Genomic DNA, 20,962 nt, shown 5'->3' on the forward strand with positions numbered 1-20,962 from the left:
TTGCGAGTAAAACAGCAGTGTTGGGCTAGTCACACACTTTGCTAAGCAGACTACTCAGATTAGTTTCTGTTTACTAATTACTAGAATTGAACCTTTTACTTTGTTGCCCGGGCTGGAACTTGGACTCCACCTGCCTCTGTTTCCCAGGTAGCAGGGATTGTAAATCATCACACCTTGCTTGATGAAGTTTTAATAGATGGCATTTTGGTAATTATTTGCATTTATATCATCAAAAAGGTTCATTGTGGCTTAGATATTTAGATTTAGTTTTACCAAATTTGCAGCTGCTTTGGTTCTGTCGATTTAGTTTTATTGAATTTGGAAATTTCTTAGTCATCAAATATTTTTCTGTTTTCCCTTCTCAAGATATTTCAGTTAGGCAGTGCCTGCTACTCACATGGGGTAACAAGGTAGCAAGTCCTATTTATAGGGCACCAACTTCCACGGTTGTTGAAATGCTTTTCTGTTTACATAATTTCCATCACTATCTGATAATTTTTCCTGCATGGTCTAATCTTTCATTACTATTAATCGGTATTTTTATCTTTTACTTTGTAGTTTATTGCTGTAATGTCTGATTTATTTATTCTCTTCTCTACACTTTGAAAATATATAGGTGTTCCTGGTGTTTTTCTCCTCAGCTGTCTGCTGGCTTTGGTGACTGGGTGGTCCCATCCTCATTACTGATGGTGTTTTCAATGGGTTCCCACCTTCTTTCATGCCTAGTAACTTTTTTATTGCTGCTAGATTTTTGTATTATAAACGTTTTGAGCTTTGTTATGAAATTCAGTTAAGTTATGTGGAAAAGTTTGTCTTTTTTGGTCTTGATTTTAAAATTTGTTACGCAAGGCCAGGCTGCTCCTCAGTTTAGTACTAGCCGTCTATGTAAAGTGCATTATCCAAAGCCCCACAATGCCTTGTTTACTGTGGGGGGAATGGAGACCCTGCTCCCCCATATGAGCAGCCTTGTCCTAAGGGCAGTGGGACTTGTGGAGGCCAGAGGGTGATATGGGGTGTTTGCTTTGATCCCCTTATTTTCGAGACAGCTGAACCTGGAGCTCAGGGACCCCTTCCACCAACCCAGGTTACAGCCCTGTACCACTGCAACAGCTTCAGCAGCAGTGGGTGCTGGGGACCCAAGCATACTTGTGCTTGCACATGGACTGAGCCAGCTCCTTAGTCTTCCACGAATACCCAGGTGATACTAATGTAGACGATTTCCACCTACGCTTTGGGGAACTACCTCAACAAAGAAGAGTAACGACCACCAGCCTATAATGGGGCAGAAGGGAAGAGAAGCTGCAATGCTGACTGCCAGCTCTGAGGAGCTGAGATGGTGATGCCTGGCAACCATGAGTCAAGACATCTTGACAGATAAAAAGATCTGCCCCTGTGTATGGGTGTTGAGCATGGAAACCTGCCAGTGGCCACACCTTCAAAAGAGGATAGTCCACTCCCACCCCAAGCTACTCCCAACCAGTCATTCTCAGAAATAAAAATGATTTTTTTCAACATGCACAGTGCAGATGTCAGCCTAATGCTTAAATTGTCTATTTAACACGTTGATGGCTTTGTATCCGGACGGCACTTTCCACCGGAGGAAGGAACCAAATGATTTCCCACTGAAATCACAACAGCTCCTCCAGAAGATTAACTCAGAGAGGCACCCAAATCAAACCGAAACTTTATTTCAAATGTAAAAGAAATGCTCTTAAATGCTAGTGAATCAGCGAGCGAGCGGGCGGGCGCAGCGCTGCCTGGTCCAGCCTGCCTGTGCAGGGAGAGGGGTGGACGCACAGTGCCGCATGCTGGTGGAGTTTCACAGTAGTGAGTGCCGTAAGTCATCTGTGTTTGGTAGTGACGATTCGGTGTGCACGGTGCTTCATTCTGGGTTTACACCATCACTGAGCATGAACAAGGGCCCCTGCTCCTTGACCATAGCCAAATCCCTTGGGCCCAAAGTTCTTTGCATAGCACCCTACAAAGGAGAGGGAGAGCAGTCGAGAGTTCATTAACAGTTGCTGCCATTGCTTGCCACAAATGTCCATACATTTCAAAACAAACTGTAGACTTTGTCAGAGGTCAGCTTAAGATATAAAGTGTGTTTGTTACAAGCATCCTTGTGTGCAGCAAGGCCAGGAATTCCCACAGTAGTTACGATCCTGCTGAGTTACAAGCATCAAGTCCAGCTAAGTTATATGTCTGTTACCTTCACACGTGCGTATGCTTGGTTTAAAGCAGGAAGTCAAAAGACCGGGCTCAGCCTTGGGAATGTGCTACTTAAGCGCTTTAGTGTTGGGCCAGATTCCCAGCCTTGGGGGAGTTACACACAGGAATGGGAGGGTCTGGTCAGCACCATGTACACCTCTTGCATCGATGACACTACATTCTATCTCTTTTATATCAGATGCCTCATTAACCTAAAAGGTTGTGCTCTACCAAGGAAGAGCCGAAACAAAGGAATTTTACCTTTACAATAGATTTCACCTTCTTTCTCAGTCAGAGTTGTGGATTCGAGACTCTTCCCACACTTGGCACATCGGAAGCAGTTTTTGTGCCAGGGCTGGAAGAGACAGATGTGTTAGGACATCCAAGAGGCCTGTTTCCTTTGGTCTGATCAATGCAGCAAATGGCTGGGGAACCTCAACCCACAAGCAAGTTCCCCATGCTAGACCTGACCCTCCTGGGCAGCACAAAGGGCTGTTTGCCAGCGAGCAGTCTCTAGCCTTGCTGCAAACCTAGTCTGCTGCTTTGAAGTTGCCGCCTTCCTGACTGAAAACCTAGCAGCTCTAAGGAGCTAAGCGGTATTTTTCCAGGGCCAGGTATCTACTGAGCATCCGATGGCCTGGCCCTGATCGCGCTGCAGAACCTGTACAGAGCTGGTGGTCACAGTTGGGCATTTTAAAATAGAGAAATAATGAAAAAGAGTTTGTTTAAACACGACGGTTACGCATGGCTATCGCGTCCATAAATTAGTGATTCCGGTGGAAATTCAATTGGAGAAGCTTAATCTTAAGCCAGAACACATTGCCTAAGTGTGAAATGGAGACGGGTGTGTGTGTGTGTGGGGGGTAATAGTGCAAGAGGTAGGGGTGGAGGGAGTAGGGGTGGGGTTGGGGTGAGGGGCTTACTGTTACCTGCTATAAATAGCAGCTTACCTTTCCGGCTCCGATTATCTTCTCGGCAGCATAGACAGAATCCCCACACCTGGAACACTTCTCAGCACCTCCATATTTCTGGGCAAATTTAGAAGTGTTTGGATTTGTTGTAGGCCTGTGCGGCTGAGCACTTGAGGAAATGGAAAAAGAATGAGGCCCGGTTTCCCCAAATGTCCTCATAAGCTAAGGAGGAGCACACTAGCCCCTGGCAGTGTCAGAAGCCTGCAGGGTGCCGCAGCGCAGCGGGCAGAAGGAAGATATAATAGCCCAGGTGCTCGCAGGTGGACTAACTTAGCCTGTGTGGAGATTCATTGGTACTAGCAAACGGCAAGCTCAACCCGGAACTTAAGTATCTTTCCCTGGGGGTGAACAGAATTTACGCAATCCCTAGCACTGCCCGCTGTCTAAACGGTTTTTCTCCCCAACAGTCGTCCATCCGATCACTGCTAGCTTTGTGCTTGGCTGGAGTTAAAAATACCTGCAAACGCACTGACTACCAGAAGTTATTCATAACTGGGAAAGGAAGGCGTCTTTTACAGATTATTTGCTCAGTATATCTCGGTGAAGTGTGAGTCAACTGTTTTCGTCATGGGAAAGAAATTCTGGGAATCTCCCTGCTCCTCTTGTTTTGCTTTTTACATTTTCTTGTTTACATTTCCTATTTACATTGTCTTGTGTCAGGATGGTATTTTTGTCACCACTTACAGGTTTTGAGGGTAAATCATATTTAGCACGACTGTTTTCCCCAGTCATAAGCAGGCTCACTAGAACATGCAAAGCATCCTCTTGGCCACGGGGGCCTTTTAGAACCTGAAGTCAGGTGTACTGCAGGGCAGCCCTGCACTGTAATGCAGTGTTAAAGCACACAACAGTCAGGTAAAATCTTAATAAAAAAATGCTGATTTTCATCTCTCTACAGTCTGTTTTTGAGTCACTTAGAAGTTTTCTGCATGAATTGTTCCATATATATAGCAGTCTTTAATAGTGTGTGTGTGTGATTCAAAGTGTGAATCCACAGTATGGTTCTTCAGTTGTACCTAATGGTGTATATTCAAAACATTTCCACAGCCTACGGATACAGTTACTTTTTTAAAAAGGTGATCCTTAAGAACTTACTAAAAATGGCATCTAACAGTTGAAGATTAGAGTCCCAAGAAAAAATTTACACATAGTCATTAAATTTATACAGGCCAGGTGGTGGTGGCACACGCCTTTAATCCCAGGACGCAGGAGGCAGAGGCAGGCGGATCTCTTGAGTTCGAGGCCAGCCTGGTCTACAGTCAGTTCCAGGACAGCCAGGGCTACACAAAGAAATCTTGCCCTCCTTCCCGGAACCGTAAAGAAAAAAACTTTACACAGATCACCTCCCTCTGGGCTTTTAACAACTTCACAGGATGTGGATACTTCATATTACAGATAAAAAGGGAGGCTTGGATGCTATTTACTTGCTGATGGCCTAAAAAAATAGTAAATTGTAAGCCCGGCCTGAAAATACTGGCTGCCCTAAGAATAGTGTTCTTTACCTCAGTGCTATCACTCATGGAGACCCCTGTGAAGCTCTTTAATCTGTGTATAAAAAGGCAAGTCATGGGTGTTGAGTCATTAAGAGAGGCTTCTGGGAAAGGACATCCTTAAACCTGGTCCAAAGGAAAAGCAGACCGTGGCCCCGCCAAGACGGAAAAGGCCGGGGTAGAGCGGTACTGTGGGCATGCGCACAGCTTGCTCGCTGCTGGAAAGGAAGAGAAACGGCAGGAAGAGCGGCTTGGTCATCGTGCTTTTCCGATCATGGCACAAATGCTGACTTTGGGGGTCATGGATGAATTTAGTTTTCACTGACGTAGAGGTTTAGAGGTAGCATGTATTTTGAAAACAAAAATTTGAAAATTTTTTGAACCTTAGGAATCAGGAATGAGCTTAAAAGGCGAGTGTAAAAAGTACAGCACATCTTAACAGTTGCCTGCAGGGGCTGTCATGGTGGTTCCTGGACCATACTGGAGACCTAGTCCACAATCAGGGAAAGAGGAACGGAAGAGAACAGGGAGAGGCAATTCCACATGAAATTACCCAGCATGAAATGAAGCATTAACTTCACCAGATTAGCAATCCGGTCATTTGGTATTGGTCCCTCAAATAATCAGGAACAGGAAATTGTTTCAATTTTTAAGTTAAAGACAGTAACTTCCTGAGGAAAGAGTGACTAAGGACTTTCCATGGGCTGCTTAATTACATACGAGAACCATCTCATTATTCAGACACTTATTTCATGATATTTCATCTTCAGAGTGCTATGGAATGTTAATTTGAGGCACTTTCCTTGAGACTTACGTTTTCCTGATAAAACCACGGCTAGAAGTCCCTGCGATATGCGCTAAGACTTTAAGTACAAAACTGTCAATATTTTGACATTAAAAAATGTCACAGAGTTTACATTAGCATTTAGTAGAGGTTATAGTACATCTTGCTTGCTTAGGTTAAGCTAAATATGTAGACACTCCCAGGCTCCTGGCACCCAAGCAATAGCAATTGTTCTACCCACTTTTAAGACAATAGCAAGCTTTCTCTTACCTCTCTGGCTTGATGCCCAGCCTCTCGCCGCGGTCCATGTTGAGCGTGCCAGCGCCCTGGCCGTACCCATAGCCTTTTGGTCCATACTTTTTTCCATAGCAGGATTTGCAGTAGATCTCGTCATCATGGATTGCCACCGTTGTGCTGTCTAGATTTTTCCTGCAAACCACTAGGGGTCAGGAAAGTTAGGTTTTAACCACTGTTTAACGATATGTGTGTGCACGTGTGTGTGTGTGTGTGTGTGTGTGTGTGTGTGTGTGTGTGTGTGTAATATACACTATGTATTATGTATAACATATATCTTAAAAAAGTGGGTGTGTCCAAATGACAAAGGCTGTCTTCCTCCTCCAGTTTATCCTATGGTTTCCCAAAGTCATGAGCCAGCATCTCCAGCAGCCCCTTTGCCTACAGGTTCAGTAACCTTCCTCTGTGGTACGTATGATACCTGCTTCACAAGAATGTCAGAATTTCAGCATCCGAAATTCCGACGTGACCACACAGAACCCGCCTGCTGAGAGCAAACCTTCCTCTCAACCTTCAGCACCCATTCTTTCTGCCTGGTCAGACCAAACATTTGCATCACGACCCGATAAAGAACAAGAGTAGTGAGTGCCTCGGAGCTGCCTCTGCAGCCCCCTCTCTCCTAAAAGCGCATTCCAGATAAAGATTTAAATCCAAAATTCTAGTTTTCATCTCTAGAATGAAAAAAAAAAAAAGGAACCCTCATTCTTCCAACTTCCCCGGCAGAGACGAGCGGGTCTGAGACTCATCAGGCGGTTTGAAGCCGGCATTTGTTTTCCCTGTCTCAAAGGAAAATGCATTCTTTCTTGATGGATTTCTTACCACAAGACATTTCTACCCACCCCACTTCATAAAACTGCCAAATGTCATCATGCTTTGTGCAGACATTAGTTCACTTTCTAAACCTTCAAATCAGCTTGAGAAGGAAGAAAAGAAAAAAAAAACCAACCTCGTGCGCGAACTCACTGGTGGCATAGTCAGGCAGCTGGAAACCAAAGCTTAGTGGACTAGAGAGGAATTTTACCCTCTTCAAAAGGGGGGGTGGGGAGAGGAGCAGAAGAACAGCTGGCTGGCTGGCTGCTTTGCCAGGGCTTCTAATATCTTAGACTAAGTGTTCTCTAGAAGAATAAATGGCAGTTACTATGGACTTCAGGCTCAGTGCTAAAATGCAGTCGCTTAGACGATGTTAGCCTCCAGCCCTTAAGCCTTAACACAGCATAAGTTCATACAAAGCCTCTTCTGAAAATCATATATATTAGGACTAGAGATATTGCTCATGGATAGAGCACTTGCCTGGGAAACACTCGCGATGGCACACAGGAAAAACACCCATGCATGTTAACATTACCCCAGCACAGGTTCAAAACCACGATGTGCTGCTGTTGTCAGCCCCTCCCCACCTCAGCCCTCGGCTCTGCAGGGAATCCTCAGAGATCTGCGGGTGACCCTGAACTACCCTGAAAGGTTTCCGTCAGCTGAGTATTAGGAAAGAGTAAAACTGGTCAGCGAAAACCCTGACAGACAGCAAATGAACACAGATTTTATTATTGGGGCTTAACCTAAAGGAAAATGAGACCGGTTTCTAAAGTCTTTGCATTTTAGAGTTCCAACATTTTGCTTAGTTCCGTGCCTGCTGAATGAAATACAGATTCCCTTTAAAAAGAAATCACAGAATGGCCTCAGAAAAGAAACAGTTCAACCAAATCTGTGGAACAGCCATTATGAAGTCACAAGACACAGACGTGTAATCTTTCTCCTTTTTACAAGCACAGTTCCGTTAGGTCTTTTTTTTTTTTCTTCTGGGAAGCAGTCATGCTGTGTATACATTGGTCCAGACAGCTTGAATGCTGGCATCCATGGAAGCGAGACAAGCCACACTTGAAAGCTTTTCCCTAAAGTTTAAATCTTAATTAGTATAAGCAGCTTTTGGAGGCATGGTTTCAGTGTTTCCTTGGAACTTGCTATGTAGACCAGACTGGCCTCAAACTCAGAGATCTGCCCATGTCTGCCTCCTGACTGCTGGGTTTAAAAGTCTGTGCTCCCACGCCTGGACCAGTAGATTCATGCTTAAAATGTGGACTGTGTATTGCATTTACCATACAGTACTCTCCACGGGGTAACGCTGTAAACAAGGCAGGTCTCTGCACACATGAAATTCTTCATTAAGGAAACTCCCATCATTTGACTCATGGGGAGGAGGCTTTCTCAAGCCACGAGGCTGCCGCTTGGAAGCGGGCTTCTCTCTTCCTGATTCTATTATTATGGGGTGTTTACTCTTCAGAACACACAGATATATGTCATTGTGCGTCATACTTCCTACCACGCACCTAACAAACAATGGTAATTCCCATCATGCCCCTAGGAACACTTGGTGACCTACACTCCTCTCCCAAATGAAGGGTACCAATAACCACAAGTAACTAACAAGGTCATGGAAGGTCAAATGTGAGCTTCTGTAGAAACAGCTCGAAGCCTCTGGTGTGCTAAGAACATGTCAGAAAGGAACCCAGCCAGGAAAAGAAATGGGGAAAGATCAAGTAAGAGAAACGGGGAAAGATCAACTTACTTATCAAAACCAAGCCAAACACACAGGGCGTGCCAGAAACTTCGGTAGCTGCCCCACTGCCCAGCTGCCACCAGGCCCTCACTGAAGCAGGGACACAGGTAAGAAATGCAAAGGCCCAGTGGCCAGGAGATTGCGGGGCACTCCATGTCCTAAGACTAAAGAAACGTAAAAACAACTTGCCACTCTAAAGTATTACTCTTAGCTAGAGTTATTTCCCTTCCATAAGTAAGCTGGGGCTTTTTAGACACAGGCTTTTGTAAAGACGGAGGGGGACCATACTCACTGCACAGAAAGCAGCAGCGATGGAAGCTCCGCCCATCGCACTGCACCTCCTCGGCGTGGTACACGGTCCTGGCGCAGGCCCCGCACTTATTTCCACCGCCCCAGACAGGCATTCTGCGGAACAAAGGATGCGTTAGGATGCCCTGCGCTTGCGTTCCAAGTTCCCTACGGGCTGTTTAAGCCAGGAGACCGCGTAGATGGCGCTCCGTCACGAACCACGTATTTCAAAGGCCTGCGTCCTTCCAGCATAGCCCCATCTCTCCCAAATTATAGCTCTCATTAGGAAACGGGCCCAGGCAGCCTCTCTTTTTCTAGAAGACAAAGGACTTGCATTCAGTGGAAGAGTCAGGTCACCAAAGTAGAATGCAGAATAAGCCGCAAGAATCCACAGGAATTAACCCGGGGGAGGAGAGGCAGACACTGCCCCTCCCACGCCCACTTCTTAATGAACCCTTTAAAAACTCAGCTGGAAATCTTAAAGTAGAGCCATTTGCTACACAGACGTTTAGTTCAGTGTAAAAACATTAAGTTCTTTACATGTAAAGTACATAGGCGATGAACATGCTTCTGTGTGCCTGCTAGCGCTCATCCAATGACAGCTCGCATCGCCGACCGTGCCTAGGACAACTGCAAACATGGAGTCCCGCGGATGACTGCCAAGGAAGATGTGGTGCGCGTCACTGACCCCAAAGTCCCCTTAGTCCAGCCAACAGTTGCCCCCCGCCCGGCAGGTTTGTCAGGCCGACAGAAAACGCTAGCTACCAAGTCCCTCCCTCCGCAGGGGCTGAAAGTATGTGGGGACAATCTACGAGCATGCTCTGATGTGATGGGAAATAGAAGGTTAAGCCCGGACTGCCTATGAATTATGGCAACATCTCTAATCCCCCTTAACAAAGTGGCCTCCTGGGAGGGCGCTAATGGCCCGACTTCTGAATGCCAGCATTCTCAGCTGTCTGAGCCAGTGCACCAAGTCAGCCTGCCGTCTACCAGTGCACGGAAACAATCTCTTTCCCAACCCCCCTCCCCCCCACCCTTTTCTTGGCTTTCCCTTCTGTGAAAAGTATTTAGAGCCCTTTGCCTGCTGCTAAGTTTCTGGGTGTGTTGCTTCTCTCTCTAGGAAATGGCTGGTTACAAAAGCTGACATTTCCTTACAAATATAAACCTAATTAGAACACACGGAAGTCCTGATCAGTGGGGGAGGTGGGGAACTTCCATCTTTAACATTGAAACAGGATGGATTCCCATAGAACCATTAAGGTAAGTCCAGAACCCTATACGGTTTCCCAATGAGACCTTTATTAAATATCCATACAATTCATCATTGCAGTGGGTACCCTGTCCCTCTCCTGGAAGTACACTTCCCTCCAGAGTAGCATAGAAAGAACATCTCTCTTCACTGACAGACCTTAGAAGTGACCGGTTCAAGCCAAAATTCAGGCGAGCATTTAGAAACGTGATTATATGGTTAGAGTGTCATTAGTGTCCACCAAGCTCCTGGAATTTCTAGGTGGCAGCTTTAAGGGCTGGTTCCTAGTGGTAGGCACTTGGCTTCGAGGGGGGGGGGGGTTTCCACTATTTCACACACAGAGGGAAGAGCTTAGTTCTCCCAACAGAGAGGGCTGTTAGACAACACCTCTCTGTACGAACACACACACCTGTTTGCCACTTTTCTGCCACACATGGAACAGGGCGTAGCTCTGTGATAAACAACCCTAGACTTCACAGCCACCAGGAGTGTCAGCCGAGACAAGCGCCTTGATAGTGTAATCCAGCTTCGGGTATGTGATACCAAAGGAAAACAGACCAAAACAAAGAATGAGTGTTCTGCCAAGATGACCAGGAGTGTGCACAGGCAAAGTACTCATCTTGAAAATGGCAGTGCTCCTGGTTTAGAAAAACCCACTCCTGGTGCACGATAACAGGCCACCAACTGGGCCAAGAGACGGAGGCAAGGCAAGCAGATCCAGCAATGGATGGCGCGGGCTGACGGACAGACGCGCGTGTCTTCGGCAACAGCGAGAAAGGATGAGCCCCACATCTCAAGGCGGGAGGAAGGGGCTTCCGCGCTGAGCTAGACAAACACGGGCTCTGGCCAACCAGAATGTATCTGGATTGTCTCAAAACACTGACATGTGCACTGTCTGCTAAGAAACAATCCGGGCACCCTAGCGTCTTTGTTTGGTCTAGTGTCTCCTATAGGAGCTTGGGATCACGCCAGAGTCTTTCGCTGAGGCAGACAGGTCATGTCAGTAGGATTCCTGTGTAGAGCGTCACCACACACAGCCAGAGTGCACTCATTTCCGGGCCATTGGCTCTGCTGGTCTTAGCCTGTTTGGGACTGCTGTAACAGATTTGGCCTGGATGATTTGTTAAAAGCAGAAATGTATTTTCTGGGAGTTCTGAAGACCGGAAGGTTCAAGACCAAGATGCTGGCCGGTTTGGCATCTGCTGTGGGACCCTGGTCTCTGTTTCTAAGGCGGTGTCTTCAATACAGAGACACTCTTTGCGTGGCAGAAGAGCGAGAAAGGAAACCCACTCCCGGAACCTTTTTATAGTGGTGTTAATCTATTTAATCCTCAGTGTCTCTGCAGGGCCCTGCCTCCCAACACTGTCACATAGGGGATTGGGTTACAACACGCATTCTGGACCAAAGCAACCACTCACTCCACGGCAACCCTCAACCAAGTATGAACACCAAACCTCTTGCCAGGCCAGTTCAGTGAGAGGGGAACCCAGAACCGTGCTTTAAAAAGGGGTGAATAAAGAGTAGGGGCGCTGGCTATTATAAACAAAGAGCCTAAGGAACCAGCAGAGAGGAAGAGACGTGCGTAGTCTCTGAACCCCTGATCTGGCTGTACTCCAGCTCCTCCTGATCGCCTCACTTACATGAGCCGTTAAATCTGCTTTTCAAACCACGTGAGATCAGAGCCAGTTCCTTGAAGTGAGCAAGATCAACACTCCTCCACACAAAAACAAGACCGACATCACTCGCTACCACTAAGTCCTAGGTATCGATTTGCAAAAAAAAAAAAAAAAAAAAAAAAAAAAAAAAAAACCCAAAGCAACAACAACAAAACAAATGCTACTTCCGCCCAGACAGGAATAAAAGCATTCCATGGGTCTACTGCGGTTAAAGGCTTGCTGTGAAGCTATCCACTCGGCCTTTCCTCTTGTTGGTGCCTTGTCCTTCACTGTTTCAACCCTGACTGAGACTTAAATAGGAGCGAGATCCAACAGCCTGCATCGGCTCGCCTCTCAAGTGTACCACCAGTGACACAGAGAGCTCTTGTCTGGAAGGTTGCCCACTTGGGTTCTGCAGTGCTTATGGATACAAGAGGCATCTGCCCAAGGTTCCCTCGTGAGTCCTAAGGAGCACAGAGGTCCAGTCCAGGTGTATAGGTGAACACTTGGCTGTTGAGGCACTCCTATGATCGAGGTGTGTCCCTCATATTAAACACAAACAATTTCTCACCCTGCCAGCCAGCTTTCTTTGATTCTGTTATCTATCTTTGGAGCGGTCTCAATGAGGAAACAGAGCTCCAGCAAGACCAAAGTCAGATTAAGTTGTCCTTGAGTAACATTCAGACATAATTTTAAAAAGAAAGAAAGAAACCCAATTGAACATTTATGTTGTTCTTTCTCTCCTGTGAAAAGCAGTCTGGATTTAGTCGTCTTATGGAGTTACTGTGCCCCTTTCTCTATGTGGTAACGGGGACTTTAAATTCACGGCTAAGTCCATTTTCCTTCCCCCGTGCGTCCACAGCAGCCAAGCGTGACTATGTCTAACTCAGGAAATACCCAGGCCTTATATTCTGTTCCTACGTCCCCAGTGTTCCCACTTCTGCAGCATCTCGGTCTTGTCCCGTGGCCACCAGTTCATACGGCTGTGTCTAACATTAAAGTCCCACCCGTCTTGCGGCCTTTCGTAAGGAGTTTAGGAGAACCTTTTCTCTAGTGTAGGCAGAAGCATCACCAGGAAGCCTCGGTGGGATTTCTGTACTCAGTTTCAGGACAGCGGATGGGTAGCGGAGTCGGCTGTGCTTCCTGCCCTGCGACCCCGTTTTGCATGCATACCCATTCTGCAGGACAAAGTGCAGGAAGACAGGCTGGTTTGGACTTTTTGGGTGCGTGTGTGCAATGCTGGGCTTGTCTTATAACCTGGGAAGGGTAGTTTTCTCACGACCAAGACACTGCCAAGGTAAAACTCCAACATCGGTAAGAAAAACCCTCGCAGTGGTACAGCCACAAAGACGAGGAAGCCCTTAGCTGACCCATCCCTCGCAAACCTCATCCCTGAACATTAAATGGGGAAGTGGAACGATGGTCCCACTTAGAGCACTGGCTGTCTATAGAAATGAAGTTCAACTGCACACGTGGGGGCTCAGGGCCCCCACCGACAGGACCTGAATCCGGCAGAAGAAGCTACGATAGCTTTCCATGTCTGTCACTCTTGGCGTCACCGCGCATATTTTTATGAAACACAAGGCTTCATTTTGCCTCCGAGCCTTTGGCTGCGCTTCTCTGCAACAGCTGCCATTAATCACAGCAGGCTGGGTCCGCGCTGAGCAATCTGGGCTGCGTGCCTTTCCCCGATCCTGCGGGCTCATTTACAGAGTGTCGAGAGCGCAAATGAAATCCCTCTTCCCATACGTCTTGCGGCGCAGGCCAAACACCGGCCTTTTCGGCTTGGCGTCTTCTTCTTGGATTCTCCCTTAACTTCCAAGATGAGAATTTACCCATTGCATTAGACTGAAATGCGCATGTGAAACCTTACCCTTCCTGCTTCTCCTCGGTCTAAAGCACCAATCCAAATCCGAGAGACTTACCCTTCTAAGCCGTGACTAGAGGCTCACCTGACTCACCTGGTGTGAAGCTGCCCTTCTCTAGGTAACTCCTGAGACCTCCAAAGTGACCACATGGGTCAAGTCATTCATAATGTTTTGATGGGATTTTTTGAAAGACCTATTTTTACTTCATATATTTGGGTGTTTTGCCTGCACAGATGTCCAAGCAGCACATGGATGCAATGCCCGTATAAGCCAGAAGAGGGCAACAGATCCCTGAAACTGGAATTAGAGCTGGTTTGGGGCCATCTTGTTGGGTCCTGGGAACCAAATCCCAAGTGTTCTTCACCAATGAGCCATCTGCCCTGTGGGTCAAGGCACCCTTACACCGCTGGCTCTGTAGTTGGTATCCAAGAGCCGAACCTGTGTGTTTAAGTGAACGTGTCCCCCATTTCGGAGTTTGTAAGTCACCTGATTTAACACTAACATCTTGGCGTGGCGCTGTGCAGAAATCCAGATTTTAAATGCTTCCCCACAAAACACTTCGCCGTTACCCTAGAAACCTGGCTACTGTCTACTCTCTCAAAGGGGGAATTTTTCACAAACCGGCCTCATCCTGAGCCCCATTTGGGAAAAGAGGGGCTCGTTAAAGGTATCAATTAGTGCTACTGCCCTAGTACAACGGCTGTTGGCAAAGCTTATATTTGAAAGCTGTTGTGAAACAGATATCAGACTTCACCGCGTCCCAGTCTTAAGACTTCTTTCTGCTGCTGCTCCAGCTGGTAAACACAGCGGAGCCAAGAGAGGCTCCTTCGTGTCTTGGTAACCTGCTAACCATTCCATCTGGCTCCTTCTAAGAAAGCCAAATCTTTAGCCTGGCCCTCCAACACTAAACCCTGACTGAGTAACCATGAAGTGAGAACCCGAGCCGTGTAGCCAACACAGCGTCTGTCATTGCCCTCCTGAGAAACGGGGACAGCAGTACCTTCTTTGCAGGGCTCTGAGAATTTGGTAGGACAAGGTTTCCACAGCAGACACCCGAATGACAGTGTCTGGCTTCATTTCACAATATTCAACTTTTGTGTGTGTTACTGGGAACTGAACCCCCGCCTTCCACATGCTAGGCTCATTCTGTACTGCTGACTTGTATTCCCCAGCCTAATACTTTTTAAAAAGTTTTGAGACACTAAGTGGTTTCAGCTGGCTGGGAACCTGGTCTTAGCTGGGGAAGGCCTTCAACTGTGATCCTCCTGACACAGCCTCTCAAGAAGCTGGGATGTCGGGCCTAGGCCACCAGGACGGGAGGAGGGTGTAAACTGCATTATAATACTCACCTGTCCATTCTCTCTGTATCCTCCAAACCCTTGCCTATGAGGGCGCTTGACCTCCCCGCCTCACCCAGCTCATGTCTGAATTCATTTCTGTATGTAGGTTCCTCTAGGGGAGAGGCGGCTTCTAAGTGTGCAACTATTTGCTCTTTAGGAAACACTTAATCTAAATATAATTCCACAACTACATCCTGGGGGCTGAGGGTGGACCTCACGGAGCACCCACGTCACAGGCATGAGACCAAACCAAACCAGACCAAGGCATTATTAAGCCATTATACCATCTGCTGGTTTAGGAGCTGGAGATAAAGAGTTAGGGGCTAGAGAGATGGATCACTGAGCAAAGAGTCGGCTGCACAGGCATGAGGAAGGACCCGAGTTCAGATCTCCAGCACCCACATAAAAAGGTGGTGGTGCCATCCCAAAGTTAGGGGTGGAAGGATATAGGCTCTTGGGGGACTTTCTAGCCAGTCAGTCCAGCTTAAAAAAAATGGTGAGTTCCATGCCTGAGGTGACCTTGTCTCAAAACTACATAAAGTAGACAGCAATAAAGACACTATTGACCATGGACAAACACACCCCCACACACAATTATATGGGAGAGTCTGTTTCTTAGAGACTTGTTCTTTGGTGGCAAAGACTTACACACAGGCTGGAGAGGTGACTCGGTGGTTATAAGCACTCTTCCAAAGGACCTGGGTTCAGTTCCTAGCACCCAAATGAGAGCTCACAACCTTTTATAATTCTACTTCCAGGGATCCAGCACCTTCTTCCTGACTCCTTGGGAACCAGGCACACCTGTGGTACACATACATACACACAAGCAGAATACCCATATACATAAAATGATTTTTAAAAATACGTAAACAGGGCTGGTGGCACAGCGCAGTCTGCAAGTGTCTGTGGCACAAGCTCCCGGGGAAGGACACAAAAGCTGGCCACGGCGGCATGTGTGTGCAGCCTCAACCCTGAGGAACCAGAGGCAGGAGGCTCTCTAGAACTCAATGGCTGCCATCACAGCTGAATTTAGGAGCTCTAGGATCAGTGCGAGACCTTACCACAGAAAAATAAATAATAAATAAAGTAGACAGTGATTAAGGAAGACAGCCAACACTCCTGCTGGCCTCCTCCCGCACATACTCACGCATGTGCACGCCCACACAAACATGTTTACAGCACGCACACACACAAACACATAAACTATATAAACAGATTTTTAGCATGATTTTAATTTTACTGAGCAGGTCAACAAGTTTTATCTTGCCTATCCATTGACAGTGGATTCTCTGAGGAAGATTAAGTTCAGCCCAGGTTGTGCACTAAAGGTTACTATAACAATGTCTGCCATGGGAACTGTAGTACACACGACCTCGAGACCTCTTACTGACACTCCTGGTACAACGCAATGAACGTGAAAGTTAAGATTTGAAATGCCACCTCTGTGATCCTAGCAACGTCCTTAACCTCTGAGCTGCGACTTCCTGAGCCGTAATTTGGAAACTGAGGAGGATTTAATGGGGCAGCATGTCGAAAGGGCCTGGAAAAGCATCAGCAACTCCACTCAGGCCTCCTTTTCTTCAGAAACACCACTGGGCCTGGATATGGCACCAAGTTCAACTGCGTGTGACTGCTGAGGTCACTGAACTCCAAAGTAGCAAAGCAGGCTCAGGTTTTGAAGCGATCCCTAAAACAACCCTGTTTTTTATTTTTGTTTATTCTTTTTCTCCCCCCACAAGAACATTAAAGGTTGAAATTATTCAAACCACCGAGAGTTCTCCATCTTTGAGTTCCCATATTATGCGCACAGGAATCTATTCCTGCCCGCCCAGAATTCACCCATTCAGTGACGTCAATGCACACGCAAACTGTGATTTTCCAAGTCTAATCTCACCTGGGAAAGAAACCTCCCTTCACCTGAATAAACTTGGCCTCTCCATTTTTAAATAATGTCCACACTGCCACAACGCCTTCAACGGGAGTACGACAAAATGCTCGACACGGATGTGAACGGTGCTTGCCCAGTCACGTGCTATGGTTAAATGCAGCTATGCTGGGAATCTCTGGACCCAACGTCTGCCAGAGCAATCCACGGTCAGGGAATATGACCAGATACTTCATGACTCAAACAATTCATCATCTTCATGATCTTTACACGGAGTGAGACCTTGATTTAGATGCCAAGATTCCTGTTTATTTGGCAAATGATTAAAGGTTGATTGTATCTTATCTGCTAGTTCTCTTATTTTAAAAATGAAAACCATGCTTATTTATATCATAAAGCAGTTCTGAAACTAAACCGTTACTATAGTGTCTGTTACATAGCAGGTAGAAGTAATTACAAAGGCTCCTGTAATATTTACCATATTCATTTACGTTAAGCAGTTTATTAATTTAATCCTCACGACTGAAGTAGGCTTTACCATGATTCTCATTTTATGGATGGAAACACTGACAGATATTAACTATGAATTCACTATGAAAGCAAAGTTACCGGTTTGACTTAGAACATCAACAAAGCTCACTGCCAGCCACAAAGAACTGGTGGCCCTGTCATCTATGGCTATAGCAAAGATTCTTAGTATTTACTATCATGGATTCGATTCTCTCTTCATTTTTCTCTTGTGAAGCCACTAGGAAACCTTCCCTACAGTTAACTGTCATGTCCCTTCACCTGCATGTGTCATAATCTGCCTGATCTTCAAGTATTAATCAAAAGCAATTAGTACTGTTGGCCACCAGGATCAAAAAATGCAAGTAATTCATACACAACACACTATGGTTTGTTCTTCCTCTATGGCTTACAGCAATAAAATTTAACAATCAGAAAATTGTGCCTTGCTTCCCTAGAATGTGAATGAGAAACTTTCCTCTAGATTTTGATTTTTAATGTAAGAAATACAACTCCTCTAAATCTGGAGACTGGTTAACTCAGTCCTACACACTGTATCTTATAAATTTAAAATGTTTTGGACCAGGCACCGTAGCACATACCTGCAAACCCAGCTAGTTGGGAGACTCTGGGAGGACAATCTAAAGTTCAAGGCCAGTCTTGGAAGCTTTGCAAAACCATGTCTCAAAATGAAAAGTAAAAAGGGCTAATTATAGCCACATTCAGAGACCTTGCTTAGGATTCACAAGGTCCTGGGTTCCACCCCCAGGACCACAAACAACACAAAACAAAAAAGCACACATTTGAAGAAGAGTCTAGATACTTCAAAGGACTGAAAAAAGGCCCATGACACAAAAATAGGATCCCCAGGAAGTCAAGGCACAGTGGGGATGCCTTGCCTGGTGACACCCAAACAAAACCCAGAAATGGCAAGCAAATGTCAGCTCAGGCAGGAATGGAGCCTTGAGGAAACTTCTGAAGGTCTGCAGGGGGAAGGATTGGGAGATGCGGTTCAGGTGGAAGCTCTCTCTCGACTTCCACCAAGAACCATTTCATTTCAAGTTTCAGAAAAGTGCAGGGTGTGATCTTGGATTTACACACACACACCTGGGGCTGCACCTTGGATTTACACACACCTACCTGAAGCTGCACATTGGATTTACACACACACACACACACACATACACACCTGGAACTGCACCTTGGATTCACACACACACACACACACACACACACACACACACCTGGAACTGCACCTTGGATTCACACACACACACACACACACACATACACACCTGGAACTGCACCTTGGATTTACACACACACACACACACACCTGGAGCTGGACCTTGGATTTACACACACATGCACACAGGCGCGCACACACACACACACACACACACACCTGGGTTGCACCTGGGATTTACACATCACACACACACACACCCTTTTCACCTCCCACCCTTACACTACTGCACCCCACCCCTAGCAAGTATGCTATTACACCCATTTCATAAGAGGAAGTAACTGAGACCAGACAGTCAGTTAACTTGTTAAGGGCACCAAACCAGTCCCGACTTCGTTTCTACCCTCCCCATGCTGTTTCCTCTCCCTTAGAGGGCTCCCTCTCTTTATTTCAAGTGATTCATCTAATTTGTAACAGAACAAACATTAAGGAGTTGAGCTCTCCATAGCGATTTATTGGCAGGGTTATGCCTGGACCTAGCATCTCATTTTCTGCTGCGCCCCTACTCTACATCAACATTTATGCTATCTTTTGACAATGATACAAATTTCCTCAAGTCCACGATGGTGCAGTTTCACCAGGACAGTCCTCCAGTCAGTACTGCTTTGAGTGTGGTCTTCAGCACACTCCCTATCAGCCAAAGTTTTGAAAACACTGGGAGGAATCTGCTAACAATTTATGGCAAGCACTTTGGACAAAATCTGTTAACGAATACCTATTGGTTCCCCACACCTGCACCTCATTTTCTCCTTCCTTCTTTATTCAGTTAACTAGTGTGCTCCAGCCATATTCAAGATAATTAAATAAACAGTGCTCCCAGTGTATATCCCAAGGACGTCTGGGATATGCCCTTCTATGGCTTCCTGGCTATAAAAAGAATACAGGGTACAGAAGGAATTATCAGTAACAACTACAAGAGAATGAATGGCTGAGAATAGGAATACAAATATCACTCGGATGCAGTTTTGAGATTGTGTGACTCTTTTGAAATCTACCCTTTAACTTTCTTGAAGAATCTGGGTACAAGAATCATGCACCTTGGGCTTGTCCTTTTTGGATTCTTTATGTTTATGTAAGCAAAGACTTAGCACAGATTAGGAAAGTCGATACCTAAACTATTTTTGCTGCCCAAGTTAAAAAATTACTACAACCCGTATGTTTTGCTTTCTGTATTAAAAGGCATTTATAACGAAGAAAAATGTACGTGCTTTGCAGTCCAAACAAAACAGGTCAAACTTTTGAGCAATCATGTAAACAGATGCAGTTCAACGTCCTGGCTTCCAAGGGGGCAGAAGTTTCGAGAGCATTTCCCTCCATCCCAGGACCGCCTACACCAGAATTGAGCTCTGAACCCAGGTTGGGACTTCTAGGACTGGCTACAGCATTTCTTAACCGAGCAGTTTCGCATTCCCGTTTGTCCCCGAAAGGTAGAAAGTACCAGAGAAACCTAGGAATGATCAACTGGAATTTCACTCTGGTTTCTTCTACATTTAAGATTCCGTGATGATGGGCAGAGACCACCGAACAAAGGCGATGGCCAGGAGCTCCGTTATGCCTCAGGGGAAGTACTGGGGTACGGGGATCTGGGGAGGCGCCTACCACCCCAAAAGCACCCACCTAGTTTCCGAAAAAGTCGGCTGGGCTGGTCATCCACACACTCCGGGTAAAGGAGCCCCGACTGGAGCTTCTAACCCCCTACTATCCAAAGGCGAGGGAAAATCGCCCCGGGAGGGAGCCTGAGGCTTCCAAATGAAGAATGGGCGGCCACGAGAAACTCCCCAGCTCGCCTCTACCCCAGAGAACAGGATCGGAAATTAAAGGTCACGGGGGATGATTTACCTGCCCTAAGGACACGAGGTCCCAGGGCAGGGATGGCCGTAGCACACAGCAGGCGTGCTAGAGGACCCTGCAATGGGACAGAAGTGGGAGGATGGGTGGGAGCACCATCAGGAGCCGGGGTGGAGATGACAGGGACCGGTCTCAGGGCGGCGGGCTGCCTAGGACTCACCCGAGTGGGAGGCGGGAGCACGCGACGGGCGGAGCTAGCGAGGACGGGACAGAGGAAACCCTCGGGCGGACACAAAAAACCAGCCGGGGTCCGCGCGCCCGCCTATAAAGACTCCCAGAGGGGCGTGGTCTAGTTCGCCACGCCCACCTCCCGGCCACGCCCCGCGGCTTCTCGGAGGGCCTCCTCCCCGGCGCGCAGAGCTAGGTTAAGGCAGCGGGTTCCGAGCCCTGGCCGAGAGACAAAAGACCGGAATCCCGCCTCTTCCTGCGGCTTCCCGCGCACCGGCGTCTCCTCCCCATCTCTTGTCGTTCCTGCCCTCCGCGTCTGGGACTTCCTGAGCACTCAGAACCGACCCGGAGCCCCCGAGATCGGTGTCGCCCCACGGGGTTCCCGCCACCCTCTAGGTGGACTCCCGGGATGCAGGACCCCCCCAGTGCAGGATAGTCTCTGGTCGGAGTTCCAGTTTCTGGAATCCACAGCTTTCCTGTCGCGAAAGAGCAACATTCCTCATCTAGACTAAACAAATGACGTTATGAAAACACCTCATTCCCCAAGTGTTTTGCTTTCCCCACCACTCGTGGCTGGGGGGAAAGAAACCCACAACCCACGCAGAAA

General features: G+C 47.0%; 1 protein-coding gene across 1 annotated transcript; it reads right to left on the bottom strand.

Moving 5' to 3' along the window:
* Window positions 1-1,672: 1,672 nt before the first annotated feature.
* On the bottom strand, window positions 1,673-20,503 carry Csrp2 (cysteine and glycine rich protein 2). The gene is made up of 6 exons (XM_048418814.3): window positions 20,348-20,503; window positions 8,594-8,706; window positions 5,724-5,892; window positions 3,159-3,288; window positions 2,470-2,563; window positions 1,673-1,978 (listed from the first exon to the last, which is right to left on the bottom strand). The coding sequence occupies exons 2-6, from the start codon at window positions 8,703-8,705 to the stop codon at window positions 1,902-1,904; spliced, it is 582 nt and encodes a 193-aa protein (XP_048274771.1). The 5' UTR covers window position 8,706; window positions 20,348-20,503; the 3' UTR covers window positions 1,673-1,901.
* Between the last annotated feature and the right edge of the window lie 459 nt (window positions 20,504-20,962).

This window comes from Myodes glareolus, chromosome 26, assembly GCF_982192425.1.
Source record: "Myodes glareolus chromosome 26, mMyoGla1.1, whole genome shotgun sequence".
Classification (NCBI taxonomy): Eukaryota; Metazoa; Chordata; class Mammalia; order Rodentia; family Cricetidae; genus Myodes; species Myodes glareolus.

Coding starts and splice junctions, on each gene's coding strand:
- Csrp2 (XM_048418814.3), bottom strand. CDS start 8,705: ATGCCTGTCTGGGGCGGTGGAAATAAGTGCGGGGCCTGCGCCAGGACC. Junction 5,893..8,593: donor TCGCTGCTGCTTTCTGTGCA/GTGAGTATGGTC, acceptor CCTGACCCCTAG/TGGTTTGCAGGAAAAATCTA. Junction 2,564..3,158: donor AGATAATCGGAGCCGGAAAG/GTAAGCTGCTAT, acceptor TGTCTCTTCCAG/CCCTGGCACAAAAACTGCTT.